This window comes from Numenius arquata, chromosome 7 (genome assembly GCF_964106895.1).
Source record: "Numenius arquata chromosome 7, bNumArq3.hap1.1, whole genome shotgun sequence".
Classification (NCBI taxonomy): Eukaryota; Metazoa; Chordata; class Aves; order Charadriiformes; family Scolopacidae; genus Numenius; species Numenius arquata.
Genome location: NC_133582.1, coordinates 63,247,755 through 63,263,252, shown reverse-complemented (window position 1 = coordinate 63,263,252; position 15,498 = coordinate 63,247,755). Strand labels below are relative to the sequence as shown.

The 15,498-nt window shown below is 37.9% G+C and overlaps 1 protein-coding gene across 1 annotated transcript in view; it reads left to right on the top strand.

Moving 5' to 3' along the window:
• The window catches only part of AKAP9 (A-kinase anchoring protein 9), a 115,445-nt gene that overhangs the window by 97,269 nt on the left and 2,678 nt on the right, over positions 1-15,498 (top strand). Inside the window, exons 34-48 of the mRNA XM_074151013.1 lie at positions 48-551; positions 958-1,021; positions 1,730-1,848; positions 2,655-2,846; positions 3,754-3,942; positions 4,575-4,719; positions 5,477-5,696; positions 6,777-6,927; positions 7,793-8,461; positions 10,172-10,377; positions 11,263-11,371; positions 12,086-12,271; positions 12,858-13,058; positions 13,459-13,691; positions 14,702-14,787. Coding sequence (XP_074007114.1) covers positions 48-551; positions 958-1,021; positions 1,730-1,848; positions 2,655-2,846; positions 3,754-3,942; positions 4,575-4,719; positions 5,477-5,696; positions 6,777-6,927; positions 7,793-8,461; positions 10,172-10,377; positions 11,263-11,371; positions 12,086-12,271; positions 12,858-13,058; positions 13,459-13,691; positions 14,702-14,787 — 3,274 coding nt within the window. The remainder of the gene's footprint in view (positions 1-47; positions 552-957; positions 1,022-1,729; positions 1,849-2,654; positions 2,847-3,753; positions 3,943-4,574; positions 4,720-5,476; positions 5,697-6,776; positions 6,928-7,792; positions 8,462-10,171; positions 10,378-11,262; positions 11,372-12,085; positions 12,272-12,857; positions 13,059-13,458; positions 13,692-14,701; positions 14,788-15,498) is intronic.

Here is a 15,498-nt window from a genome sequence, read left to right as displayed (position 1 = left end):
TTTTAAGTATTTGGAAGGACTGCAATCCAGATTCTCCATATTTACAGGTAAAAGATGCAAGTCTGATGCATCTTCAGAAGGACCTGTGCAAGGTCAAAGAGAACCTGGTTCAAGCAGAAGAGAGGCTTGCAAGTTACATGAGGAAAGACAAGGAAAAGTCAAAAACTGAAAGCAAAAAGGATGCAGAAGTATCGTGTGATTTATCAACCAGTGAGTCTACTCTGATTAGAAAAAGCTCATCATCACAAACAGAAAAGACTGTGGAAATCAACAGCTGTATCCAGACTTCACCAGTCCTAGTTAAAAATGCAGAAATCCAAATTGATTTGCAAAATGGATGTTCTTCAGAAGAGATTGCAGAGATCATAAGAGAATTTACTGAAAAAATTGACCAAATGCAAGAACTGCATGCTGCTGAAATCATGGACATGGAGACAAGGCATATCTCTGAATCTGAAGCGTTAAAGAGAGAGAAGTTTGTTGCAGTGCAAGTATTGACTGAAGAATGTAATACTTTAAAGGAAGTCATAGAAACTCTACGAGCTAAAGAGGTATGTATCCTATTTCACATTCATTGAACCACTTTGGTTTGTGCTTTTGCTCCTCCTACAGAAATTCCCTTTTAAAGCCTGTTAAGTGTGAACCACCATATGTTCAGTATAAAGCTTTTAAGTTTTCTGATATTTCCACGGCCTAGGGAGAGATTGTGAACCCCTTCCTCAGCAACTAAAGCTTGGGAGCGTGCTCAAGTACGAGATGCTCCCTTGTGCTACTGCCTGGGACCTGTCCTGCTCTGTGAACCAGGGACAGGTGTGAATCACCCTGTTGAGCACCATCTTTGTCATTCCATTTTGATTACTTTGCTCGTATTTTTTCCTGCTCCTTAGAATTAGCTCCCTTGTTGTGAGTGGGTGTGGGGTGATTAAAGATTTGATTGTTCTCTTTCCTAAATAATAGGGAATTCCAGTTTCTGGATTAGCACGTTCTCCACCCTATCAAGGTAGAGACGGAAGTTCTAGTGGTAAGAAACTTGTTTTTATAGATTTCAAACAGCAATATAAATTAAATCTGCTTTTTTAATACTGTTTAGCATTAAAGAGTTTGTGTTCTGAGAAATAAAAACAACTACTCCCCCGATCACAGCAGAAGCTGTTGCACTAAGAAAAGGTGCTGAGTATGCCATGTCTATTAATTTGCTATGGAAGGAAAATTACTAGAGTGGAGATGGGATGAGTTGAGGCATCAGATGCTAATTTTTTTTTTCCCGCTGGAGTTCCTGTATTCTTTTTACATTGTCTTTTCACCTCAGCTGCTTCATCTCTTGATAGAATTTAAAGCTACATCTCCCTAGCAGTGCGAGATGATGACAGGTACTGACTTCTACAAGAGCAATAAAAATTATTAATATGATTGTTTTCATAGGCAAAGGCTAAGCATATTAAGCAAGGGTCATTTGGTTGAAGTGTTTGTGTAGACAGTTGTTTCTCTTTTAGAACTAAACTAGGATTTTTAAGTTTAAGGGTTTGCATGGTGTTTTAGTTTTATTTTGCTGTTTCTACTTTGAAACTGAAAAAGAAAAACTATAAAACAGGTAGTCTCTAGGCTTAGACTCAACTCTGGTGACATACAACCACCGGTTACAACAACAGAAAGAAATATTTTTTTGATGCCCGTTCTTCAAAGTTTCACAGCAATCCAGCTTTCATGTTTCTCTCTCCTTTTATTTTAGACTCCAGTTCAGACTGGAGTCAAAGAATGCATCTTGCTCGGACCCAGGGATCTGACACGATATCTGAAGGAATAGATGAAGGTGAAACTTCAACAGATTTACTTCCAAAAAAAATTAAGGTAAAATAGAACTGATCATTTTTATTATGGAACAAGAGTGATACTACCAAAAGCTTAGATTAGCTGCTGCTTGATTAGTGAAAAGAGAGGCATTTAGATAAGCTTTAGTGTTGGGTATTTTAATAAATTTTAAAATACTTCTGATAAATTATGTGCGTTTTTGCATGTTAAGTTAAATATGAGTTTTGTAACTGTAGGCTTGTTCTCAGTTATGATTATGAGAAATAGCACTATTGTTAATAATTTATTATAGTTTTTGTGTATTGGTGATAATGTAATGATCATATATTACACAATTTTGAAGATTATATTATTATGGGTGTATAACTATATCTATATTAGGACAGTAAACAAATGTGTTTATTATAAACAGTAAGGGTATCATGCTTTTAATTACATTTTAAAAAAAAAAAGCAAGTCTTTTGCAACAAAGCCCTAGCTTAATAGTAACTTCAAAAAGTGAATTGCAAAGCTCACCTGGAAGTTTCCCAGGACTTTGTTTTTAAAATGTTGGTTTTCATCAGCAACCACTTTAAAATTTGAGTGTTGATTTGACAGATGAACTTTGGGAATTTTCATTTGAAACTGAAGGAAAATACATCTCTTTAATAAGTTCTGCTGTTTGGCAGATACAGAACTGGGTGACACTTTGGTCTTTGATAAGGGGATGCATAAATAGCTTCCTTATGTTGATCAATTCAGAAGTACCAGTATTCCAATATGTATGAAATAAGATTATTATTATTGTTGTTGTTGCTGTTGTTGTTAGGACTGGCACTACTGATTTCTTTTTGTGTTTATTGCAGGGTTTGCTGAGAGCAGTCCATCACGAAGGCATACAGGTGCTGTCTCTCACTGAATTTCCATGTGGTGAAAGAGAGATGCCACCTCTTAAGCAAGAGCCAGGGTCTTGGCTTGAGGAAAGGAAAGCTTTTCTAAGCACCATTTCATCTTTGAAAGACCTGATTGCAAAACTGCAACTTCATAGAGAAGCTGAGGTATAAATAATATAAGATTCTATCTAAATAAAAAACAAAGCATGATAATCTTATAAGGTGCATTCACAATTCAGGTTTAAATGCTTTAAATATACTGCTGCAAAGCAAAATATTTCAGAAATATGCAATAAAACTGCATGTCGCACTTTCTGGTAATAAATATATCTTAAATTACAGCTTGCACTTGTTCTTCTGTGCATTGATAGCTTTTGACTGTATAGATTCACCTTTTAAAAGTAATTATATTTTGAAAGCATGTTTCCAGTAGCTGTTAAAGTAGATTTTTTAAATGTTATTTATTGGTGTAGTAGAACTTGGATGCTATTAAAAAGATACTGTAGTGAGAGAAAAGAGGGGAAAAATTGTTTAAAATATAACACAATATTAATCATTAATCTGTTAGAACTTATTAGGACTTGCCTGTCTAATTACCTCAATTAGTATTTTGGATATATGTAGGTAGCTTCTATTATTGCTGCATTTACTTCAGCATGCAAAATGGGGGGATTAATTTTATATCATTATAAAATTAAAGCTTCTTCATGCACAATATTTGCACACTACCACAGAACTCTGTGAGAGTCCAGGAACATACATGTAACATCGTAAAAAATTAAAAGGATAGTGTGATACAGTAACATAAATAATAACTACACAGGGCTACGTTTTCAGTTATAAGAAGCTAAATTGCTTCCATCTAAAACACAGATAAAAGTTTAGCATTTGTGCGTGCAGAAGAAATCATAATGTGTACAATAAATATATCCATTTGTATGAATGAATGTTATGTAGCTATTAAGAAAAGCTGAATATCCAGTGAAAACGTACACTTTACAAAAAATGATAATGACCATTCTTGATGTAATCTTTGAATCCTGCTGTTTAAATTGTTTTTATACCACTGTAGATTTATGCAAGTACTGAATCTCCTGAAGACATCTCAGACTGGCGAGGAGAACTTCTGCAAGCTATTCAGCAGCTTTTTGTGAGGGAACAAAATGTTCTTCTTGCTGTGTTTCAAACCGAACTCGCAGAACTGGGCGTAAGAGATGCAGTGACGTTGATGAATCAGTTAGAGCACAGACTACAAGAGCAGGTAATATAAAACGTACTTTAGTTAAAGTGTGATTGTCTGCATTAGAGTTTAATTTTTAATGTGTAAATCCATTTAAAAATAGATGTATTAATAGTAGTTTTGACAGCATAAGGGTGAAAACAAAGACTTGCAAGAAAAGGTGTCTTAAAAAGGAAAACTGATGTGGTGCGGGAACAAGATTTTTGAGTGCACAAGCTATAGAAAAAAATACAGCCTTCAGAGATCAACTTGAATTAAACACAGTTGTCCTGAGCTTGATTTCATTAAGTTAATTAGAATTATGTTACACTGTCTAAGAGAAATCTGAAGTAAGAAGAGGAAGTGATAAGGCTGCTATGGGACAGAGAGAGGTCAGTTGTCTCCTTGGCAACATGGAAGGATTAGTGAGGAAAATTACAGTTTGCCAGAAAACGGATAGCTCTTTTGATTCTATAATTTTGATGCTTAGTAGAGAAATAAAAAAATAACAAGCAGTTCTTCCCAATACTATAACATTGACTTAATTATGACTTAATTGAAAATGTTTTGAATATATATGCGCTATGAATATATAAGTAATTGTAATATCCACACCATTAATAGTCTAGTAAAATCTGGAGGTTTACTTTTAAATATGTTTCTAATGCTAATAGGCTACTAACCAGAGAGCAGCAATGGACTGTCTTCAAAGTGCAGACAGAAGAAGTTTGCTGATGGAGATTCAATTATTACATGCTCAGATGAACAGTAAGAAAAATAATCCAAAGAGAGAACAAGAGATTGATTCAAAAAGCCAAGGTGACTTCTGTGGTAATATATGTCTATTTCCAAATGCTTTTATGGCAAGGCTTGTGACACTGTAGGTGAAAAAATACTGGCCTCCTTTGCTCTCCAATTTTGATATGCATGTTCTGACCATGCATACTTTTCATCTTTTTCAATCTCATTGGACTGATTTTGCAAAAATTAAGGTACCGTCTGTGTTCTTATGACTTGTATCAAATTGAAAGTGATACAAAGTTACTTCAATTGCTATAAAAATTGGGCTTCTATTCTAAGGTTATTTTCCATGTAAACACTTCAGTGGTTCAGTGTTCAACAGCTTTGAAATTATCTAAGTTGGATAGTCAGTCATAATAAGTAAACTAAGAAGCATTTGGAACGAACAACAAGAAGTTCAGAGAACGGGTATACTTTAGAATTAAGTAAATGCTCACTGTCAGTGTTTTGTCACAAAAATCTGGTCGCAAGTATACATAGACGCCCAACTTGAGTTATGTTAGTTGTAATCCAAATGATACGTGTTGATATGGTTGTGCACGTAGCCTTTTAAAGAAGTTTAAGAGTTGAAGTGACTTATTGGAAAGTATGAAAGATATTCCAGTATGAAATAAGTGGGTTTGCTTTCACTCCTCCATTGAAAGAATATATTATTTTAAAATATCACTCATAGTGGGAGCCTTGTGATCATTCTCTGTGCTAGGGGAAACTTTACCCAAATAGACAGTGTTGTTTGTTTACCAAATAATTTCCATATTAATGGTACTTTCATTAGAAATGCTGGAGTATAATATGCAGCAGAAGCAGTCACAGATACTGGAGATGCAAGTGGAGCTCCAGAGTATGAAGGACAGAGCAGCTGAGCTTCAGGAGCAGCTGAATTCAGAGAGAATGATGGGTGCTGAGCTGAAGAATGAACTGGCACAAGCCAAATTGGAGCTTGAAACAACCCTTAAAGCACAGCACAAGCACTTCAAGGACCTAGAAACCATCAGGTGCGGCTTTCAGTGCCAACCTTTCTGTGTTGACAGTGAAGATGATCTTTCCTATGTTGTCTCCAATCATAATACTGATTTCATTAAGGAAGTTGATCTCATGAAATGTAAATGCTTCTGTAAAAGCAATTTGTAAATCATCTGTAAAACATCTATCAAAAAATAGACTTCCGTTCCATTTGACAGAAAATGTAATTCTATAGATTAAGAAGATCTGATTCATAGTTTGATTTAATGATTTATTAATAGCAAGTGTCTCTTTAAATTTTGACACATTAGACTACTGTATACAAGCTAATAAATATACTGTATTTATTAAAGGTTTTTCTGCTTCTGAAACTGAACATGGAGGAAAAAGTTGCAGAGTTAAGATGACTTTGCAAGTACTTCCGTATGAAATTCTGTAACTTCTAAGTGTTGCTTTGGCATGTTCAACAGCATAGGTAACAGGCCAAATACCTGGCACTCAAGAAAGCCATTATTATTTATGCCTTTACCAGATGGATGTTCCCATGAATGGTATCTTAACGTGCAGCTCACAGATAACAAATTAAGATAAGAGTTTAAATTGGTATTGCTTTATAGATTACCTTATAGCCATTATAGACCATCAGGAGCAAGACTCTTTTGCAAATTGATGGAAAATTGATTTGCATAAAAAAGGAAAATTCAGGGCATGGATTATTTTTTTTTTTATTATTCTCCCTTCCTCCCCCAAGATAAGATTTATTTTTTTCATTATCTCCTTTGAGACACATGGCAGCAAGATACACCTCCCCTGCATTCCTTCAGATTTTGGTCAGTGACTGGATTAAGTTGAACGCTAGCTATTTCTGAGACACCAATTAATGAAACATGGCAGCTACAAAAGTCAGCAAGATGGACATACTTTTTGTCATTTTTCAGCTATGCAACTTTTTTTTATTGTTTTTTGAGTTACACTTGTTTTTCTAAATAGACTTTTCACTCTTACTCTCCTACACTAGCAGTGTTTTAAGTGTGCAAGATGGAATAAAGTAACTGATGCCACTGTGGTAGCATTACAGCCATAATCTAAAGGTTTCCCATTTCTCTTTTAAGGACTGAAGTTAAAGAAAAAGCAGCTGAGCTAGATATTCTCAAGGATACCATGGCCAGTGAACAGAAAAAATCCAGAGAGCTACAGTGGGCTTTGGAAAAAGAAAAAGCTAAAATGGAACGCAGTGAGGAAAGAGGAAAAGAAGAGCTTGAGGTATTCGTAATTCCAAATGGTCTGGAACATCAAGGAGCACACCAGTGTTCTTTTGGTTAACATTTCATCTCAGCTTACTTTTTTTGTCCAATGTGTGCTCCATGTTCTGTCTTCAACAGCAGTATTATATCATCTGTAGCTGGGGAAAGATGTACAGAAGCTGTGCGGCAAAGAGAGAAAAAGGCAAATTCCATTTGAATCAACAGGAATTTTATAGCTGTGCTTGTCAGGTCCAAGATGAAAAGATTCTATTTTGTATAATACCCCTCAGACATTCAAGGGGACAGGACACTGCTAACATAGGTACAGCCAGCCTCCACCGCAACATAACTCATGAAAGATAGTAATAATAATAATTTTTTTTAATAGTCAGCAGTTTCACCTCGTGAAAACCAAGCTAGGGAGTTTAGTTTAGGACATGGTACCTTTGCAGTATCTGATATAGCGAGAGAGAGAGCGGGTATCCTTCTACAAGTATTAAGACAAAAAAACCAATCACTTTAACAGCATAGATTTATTTACATCTCGAAATCTTAACTTGCAAAATCACTGTCACAGTTTTAGAAAGTAAAAGCAGCTCGTTATCTTCAACTTCAGACCTATGGCTGCTTGCATCTCATTAAAAAGTATGTGTTATAAATATTTTTCTTTTATGAGAAGATCTGATTTTAGAATCAGGACATCTGTAATGTATTTTAATGTCAGATGTGACTGCAGCATTCCGAGTATTGTCACATTGTTGTGAACAGTGAAATCTGTTAAAAGCAACATGTGTAGAGGTAGCGTGTTTGCAATTTGTAGAAGATAATGGAAAGTAAAAATAAATGGCTTTAATCAATTCTTTTCTTCTGTTTTCTTATGGAAGGATTTAAAATTTTCACTTGAAGATCAAAAACAAAAGAACTTGCAGTTAATTAAACTTTTGGAGCAAGAGAAACAGCTGTCAACTGATCTGCAGCAGAAAATTGAATCCCAAGAAGCACTCAGTGCTGCCCAACTGTCACGTGAACGAGGCCGTAGTTCTGAGTTGCAGGTGCTTCTTGAATCAGAGAAGGTTCGAGCTCTCGAAATAAGCAGTGCCCTAGAAAGGGAAAAAGAGCTATGTGCTCAGCTTCAAAGTGCCGAAGATAAGGGACAAGCTGGAACACCTAATCCATCTGAGGAATTACTTAAAGAGCTACAGAAACAAATGGATGAAAAGCATGACCGTATAGTGGAGTTAGTAAGTGAGATGGAGAAGTATAAACTGGAATCTGTGCAAGTGAGACAGCAAATGGAAAAAGAAAGGCAGATCCAGAGGAAAGCATTGCAAGCAGAACAAGATGCTAACATAATAGCACAGAAGAAACTCCATGAACTGGAGTCCAAAGTAGAAGACCTTCAGTGGCAACTTGGAGAAAAGAAGCAAGAAGTTCATAAATTAGGGAATGAAACAAAGAAATTGCAGGAAATAATCCAAGAACTGCAGAAAAAAGAGCAGGGGAATGAAGGAAGAAAGGAAGCCGAAAGGACACCAAGCCACAATCCAAATGAGGTACAGTAGGACTGAGAGCAATGTGTAATACTGAACTGTGCAATTTAGCTTTTAATTCTTTGTTCAATTAGCACTGTGTATCACTGTGCCTTTACTCAATCTGTAAAACAGCCTACAGATCACAAAATACAGGCACCAGGGAAAGGGGAAGGGAAAGCATTCCGGTTTTGTTACCTAAAACTATTCACACGCATCCTCTGAGAATGAAGCTGTAGCCATGTGTAAGGAGGAGGGTGAGCAGGGGAAATGCATTTGAATGTATACGAGCACTTTGTGTCTCAGTATCGGAGAAGAAATATTCCCTGCACCCAGTAGCAGGAATGAGCTATTCCTACTCATGAATTCTCCAGGTCAGTACTCTTCATCTTTAGTTCATAAACTGTAAGCGGTCTTTGAAACATTTAAAAGTGATCTCCCAACAACTTCAATAATTAAATGAGTAAGTAATCAAACAAGCATATATATCTGTTAGCAAACAAAACAAAAGGAAGAAATGAAGGTGAAAAAATAATTTTTAGATGAATGAAAGTCGGAGCCACTGCTGCCTGTAAATTTTTCTCTCTCATAAACGGTTTTGAAAGCTTTTATGTTATTTTTAAATTACTTGTAAAACTCTTTAGAAACCACCCTGTAAGAGGTAGGTGTTGCTGAGTGGGTGATTCGTGGATCATCCCAGAGAGGGTTGGCAGTAGACTTGCCTCTTTGCTGACCATGCTTTTGCCCATCCTGCCATCGTTCCATTTTGGCAGCTGTCTGTGGAGCAAGGAAGGAAATTGTTTTCTTCATCTCATTTGGCTACTGTTTATAATCTTCTGAAGCGTTGGAAACTACCCACAGCTGGAGGCAGGATGCTGAATGTATTGATAACTGTGATAGCATCAGCCTTCCCGCCACACTCAGTTTACGCACCTTGCTCTTCTGTTCGGAGGTAACTGCCAGCACTGTGGTCAACGAACAGTCTTTCCTTGGATCAGGTTGGCAGTGGCTGTTGGAGCTTTTTCCACTCCTCAGCAGCAGGCAGTGTGATCTGCATTGCAGGATCTGCCTGGAGTTTCAAATAATGGATCTCCTGCTGCTTCCTGTGACGTTTGCAACACCCTGCTTTTTTTTCATTGGTGCCACACTGGTCCGATACTCAAAGCCACAGCAGTAGACTCGGGTTTTCTTGGGAGGGCCAGCAGTTCTTCCATGGCCAGCGTCAGGTTATAGTGAGGATGGGAACGTGTTCAGTGGATTCGCTTCGCTTGTGGCAGCGTCATGGTTGCCTGTGACTGGGGACTGACTTCCGTGACCATGGTGTGCTTTCCCAATCCTGTTCCTCTCACTATGAATCAGTCACCAAAACACATGGGCACAGTTGCCCAAATTCCATGCGCAACCGGTAAAGGAGCTGCTGGCAGAAGAAACGGAAAGGCTGGCTGGCTTCCTGTCGGCTGAGTTTCTTGGATGGATTCACGCTGTCACTGTGTGATTGCTAGATCTTAGTCAAGAGAGGCATCACACTATACCATTCACAAATCATAGTTTAGTGGTACACTACAATAGTAGTGTAGTCACGCTGTACTCCTTTCTGTGTCAGAACTGTTTATTTTCCTCAATTTCTGAGTGTGTTTCAGAATCAAAGTTTTCTGTTCTAAAGCATGCATTTTGAATATATATATTTTTATATATATATATATATATATAAAAAAAATACATATTTATATCCAGAGTACCTGGGACACACCCAATGAGAGAACAAGGAATTGGGTTCTCCAGCAAAAAATGGAAGGAGCTGAGACAAATGAATCAACCTACCCCACGCTGACGGGAGGAGGAGATCTCTCTGCTGCTACTGAAATTCTAGAAAATGTCAGACAGAAGCTGCAAAATGCATCTCCAAAGCTGAAGCAGTTGGCTCGGAAAGCTGCCAGCAGGTTAGGCCGGTCTTCAGCTACTCAGTTTTGTTACTAGCAACCAGCGAGATAATATATTGGGTTTTAATCACAATTCACAGACTGCAGGCCTAACTGATTTTGGAGCTGTTGTAATTTCATAGTATATGCCATTACTTGAGATATGCTGATGTAAGACAAGATTGCAGAGTATCAAGTGCTGCTCTTAATCTTACATGTTTAACTTTGTAAGTTACAGCAGAACTGTCTTTTTTTTTCTCTGAAAAGTGATAAGGTTTATTTGGGTATGGTGTGGGTAGATAATTTTAAAACATTTTAGTAATGAAAGAATTCACTGTGTAAGTGGACGAATATAGGGATTATTGCTATGGATCATCCCCGTTGCTCTTCTCAGAAAAAAATTAATCTTTTATGGTCCAAGTGAAACTGATCTTGATTCTTATTTTCCTGGGTTACTGTCTCCTTAAGAAAAAAAAAATAGCATGGTACTAGGTCCTTGGGAAGTTCGAATCTGTTTTTATTTTGCTGTGATCGTGATCTAATATTAAACATTTAATCTGAAACATTTGGGCAAAGTGGAATGCAGTATATCTTGAAAATACCCTAAGATTTTCCTCCCACAGACTGAACAAATTTGTGGGAAGCAGAACCACGTTTTTAAATGTGCTTCATGTAGAACATCTGTCTCTCAAAATTAGTGGAAACTGCTCTATGCAAATTCTTCATAAAATTGAGCCAATTTAATTTAGAGTCACTGAACAGTCTTGAAAACGTTGCCATGTCTCCAGTAACTCTGCTGCAGTGATTTGGTGAAGTCCCAGCACATGTGGGTCAATGGAAAGTCCTGTCAGTCTGGCTGGTGGTGTCAGACTGTACCTGCTGCTGACACTGTCACTTCTGTTTCAGATTACAGTTTGAAACGGCAGATGATCAAGACTTCATTGTGATACAAAATGCTATTGATGAAGTTATTTCAGAGCTGCAAAAACTGCCAGGATTGTCCTATCTGGAAGAGGTGAGAGTGCAGTGTTGTAACTCTGGTGGGAGAGTTTGCAGAATCCAGCAAGGAGTTGTCAAGTCTGTACTTACCCAGGTCTGTACTTTATAGTGGGAAATCTGCTCCAGTGAATGTGCTGATTTGGAGTTGAAGTGTAAAGAAACCCTTTCCTTTTATTTTTTTCAATTTTAATTACCTTAAAAGTGAATTTTCAACTTTTGAATTAAAACTTTTCCAGTTTAATTATAAGTTTTTTGAATCTTGTGGCAAAGGAAAGGGCAGTTGAAGATTGAGAAGTGTGCCCCTGTCTAAAAAAACTAAATGAGGCAATCTGGTACAAAGACTTCAGCAATATTTGATTTTAAGTGAGCTTGGCTAGGCCCTTACCTGCATTTTAAGCAAGTGTTTTCAACATGACTTGAAAAAAGCTTTGGGGCTTTTCTTTTCCTCTTAAGTTAGATAAATCTAAACATAGTAGAAAAGCTTTGCAAATTGTTAACAGCTGGTACAATTGACCTTGCGTGAAAATATTCTTCTGTGTTACACAGGCTAAGCACAGAAGAGAAAGTCCCATGAATTTATATTTTACATGTACAGGCATGCTTTCTTTAGATAAGTTATTACGAACTTATTGTCATAATCTACAAAAGTTTTTCACTGTAAGCTAGGTATTTTCAAGTTGGCAACTTGGATCTAATACAAGTTGTGTTTGGTTTTCTTTCTTCCTTCCAGCTGAAGCTGGGGCTGCCACACGGGACTCTGTCTGGCTCATTGACTGAGAGGCTGCTGAGACAGAACGCCGAGCTGACGGGCTTTGTCAGCAGACTGAGTGAAGAAAAGAATAATTTGAGGAATGCTGTTATGAAAATGGAGGAAGAACTGAGAAGATACCAGCACAGACAGCCTTCTGGAGACTACGTATGTCCTCAGTGGTGCCGATAATAATGATGTGTGTATATATAGGCATAAAAGCATCGTGCTGTGAAATAACCCCAATGCTCTTTGTCCTGGTCGCCCAAGGGGCAGTGACCGAGCTGTCTGTCTGTCTCGGCTTCCCTCCAGCAGAGTACATGGGTGTGAGTTATTCTTGTCCTGTGGTCAAGATACATGGACTCACTCTGTTTACTGGAAACTGTGATTTTACCCAGCTTCCTTTTGTTAACTGCTCTTTCCCTTTAAATTCCATGTGCTTCTCTTTTTGATCTGGATCTCATCACTGTGATGAGTAGCAAATAGATCAGATACCTTCAAGATCATGAAGCTGATATGATCCAATGAGGAGGATTATTATTTTTTTTTTGGAAACAATATTTTTCTAGGACATTGATTAGGTTCCTAAACTCACTTACCTGAGGTGTTAGGATGCAAGGTAGCCTCAAGTCCAATCCGTGGGTAGTTTTTCTCTCGGTAATTTTATGAGCTTTCCACCAAACCAATGACTAGAATGAGACAGCTCAAGCTTTTCCAAACTGTGTGGTTCGAACTCAATTTCTTTCGTCTTCAGTCTTCCAGACGCTCATTGGATGTTGCAGTTAATATTGATACTCTTGTTGCCTCTGAGAAGGAAACTTGGAACAGAGAAAAGCTGTCACTGCAGAAATCTTTGAAGCAAGCTGATGCGGAACTCTCCAAGCTGAGAGCAGAGCTCAGGAGTGAAGCTTTCCTCAGAGAACTGGGATCGGATTCTGAAAATGCTGTTTTAAGGGTAAGAAGAGTTTGTTGCCCGCACACTAACTACAGCTGCTTTTTTCGTTTTGATTTGGGCCTAATTTTCATTGTGTTCAGTCTGCTTATTCTAAGTAAAGAGGTATTAATTCGGTTTAAAAAATTTTGATCCTTGGATACCTGACTTGTAGTTTTTCTCCCAAAGAATGATATGTAAGCACCTACATTGTCCTTTCATGTGTGCTCTATCTCTTGCTTCTCAGGTCATCCTCAAATTATGAAGCTGCATTCAACAAGTGTGTGCAGCAGTGCGGTATTCCCCATGATACCAAGAAATGAGTAATCACAGAAATGCTGTAGGAGTCATGATGTCAAAAGTATTAGAATTGTACTAATTCTCAGAGCTTATAAGGCCTTTTTTTTTTTTTTCCTCTTTGTAGAGAATTTATGGCAAATACCTACGAGCAGAGAGCTTCCGGAAAGCTCTCATATATCAGAAAAAATATTTGCTGCTGTTACTAGGCGGATTCCAGGAGTGTGAAGAAGCCACGCTGGCCCTCATCGCACGGATGGGTGGGCAGCCTTCCTACACAGACCTTGAAATCATCACGCACCATTCCAAAGGGTTTACAAGATTTCGCTCTGCAGTCAGAGTGTCCATTGCAATTTCAAGGTAAACTGGAGGAAGTTAGATTTCAAACAGATATAACTGCAGTTTAATGTACACTTTTCTAGCGTTCTAGTGGAATCAAGAACTTGTCATGTTCTATCCTCTTTAAATTAGACTTTTTTGGTAGTCATGAATATAGCAGGTACTGCGTAGGGTGACAAGTTGAGCAAAGCATAGGTAAAATCTGTATTAGGAATAAGCAGTCTGATCGGAGTTGAAAATGGCTCTGTATTTGATAATCAAAGATGGAGCACATTGGATAAAGTCGTCATACTAGAAAAAAAAAGACTAGCAATGCTAGGGTATGCACTTATTTACAAAGGTATCTTCTGCAACTTAATTTCCTTTAAAAGTTAAATTCTTACATGTAAGTAAAATACAGATTAATGAACTAATTTTATCCATCTAGGTAGTCCTTTGAATTCACAAGACTTTAGGTCTCAGACTGAGGGTGGGTAGGAATAGATGAGGAAGAACAAGTGAAGGTCGTTACTGCATAATGCTGCCATGTTGCTAGCAGACCTTCTTCACAAGGGTTTGAACCGCCAAGTACTTCTGCTTGCTATTGATCTGGGGCTTGTGTGTAGTAGAAATTCAAGGAACTATTCATATGCCTGTTGTAAGTGAGGCTTTTGCTCACAGCGCTCTGCGGTTACAATTTTGGGGATGCGACAGGGCAAAAAGTCTATTTATTACAATTTGAAAATGCTGATGCCCCATAGTTGAGATGCTTGAGCCATTTGGTGTCCGCTTGGACTTATGCAGCGCCCCTGGAATCACTGACACTGCAGAGGTGAAGCTGAAAGTATATTTGGACAAAAGATATTTTTCTCAGGGATGTATATAAGGATGTTTTCTACTTGATCCTCTCTTTTTAGATGCCCATCCATTAATTTTGCTTGGTGTTCAAGAAATTCTTATGCCTTCTAGAATACAAGCAGCAGATTATTTTTAGCAGACTACTTCATTTATCCTGAAGTTTTTTGTTTTGTTTTGTTTAATTTGAAATGCAGAATGAAGTTCCTGGTTCGTCGATGGCAGAGAGTTACGGGTTCTGGTCTACTAAGTATCAATAGGGATGTCTTTAGCCAGAACACAGGTAAATCGTAGTCCGGTAATGACTGAAAAAATGGTATTCACAAGTCATACCACTGCTTAATGGAGACGGTTTTTAAATTTGTATTTTCCTCATGTGGGATGAATGGGCTGCTGTTCCCCCTTCCATTTGCTGTAATTGCTTGGATTAACCTAATTCTCAGGTTTCTGAGAGTTTCTGTGCTCAGCACAGACACTAATCTATTTGCTTTCTCTTCAGTCTTGTTTTGCTCCATTGTGAGTGAGATTAAAAAAAAATGGCAACTTTTCCTATGGAGTGTGTTTCTAAAAACAATTTTAGGGGCGCCATTGGGTTCCTTGTAAGAGACCCACACCCCTGGCTCCGGGGGACGCTGAGGACGGGGACGGACAGAGGAATCGTAGCAACTACAGGTTCCCTTGCAGCGGTGACAGGGCCTATTGACCAGGCCTCCCCGGCCTTTTCCTCAGAACAAAAGCCTGTCATTCTTTTGTTATAGGTTAAAGTTTGGGAAATCTGGTTTTCTGTTTGCTTTTTGGTAGAAGCTGAAGGAGAATCAGAAGCTTCTTTATTTATTCCTGGTTATCTGGGTCTGCACTAAAAGCCCGTCCTGCTCAGGATGTGAGGGTTTTCTCATTCGCACAGGGAGGCCGGGATTTCACCCCTGGTTTTCTCTGGTGCAGTCAGAAAGTGTCTGCATTTGTTAAATACCATTTTTGTGACAGGCAAACAGAA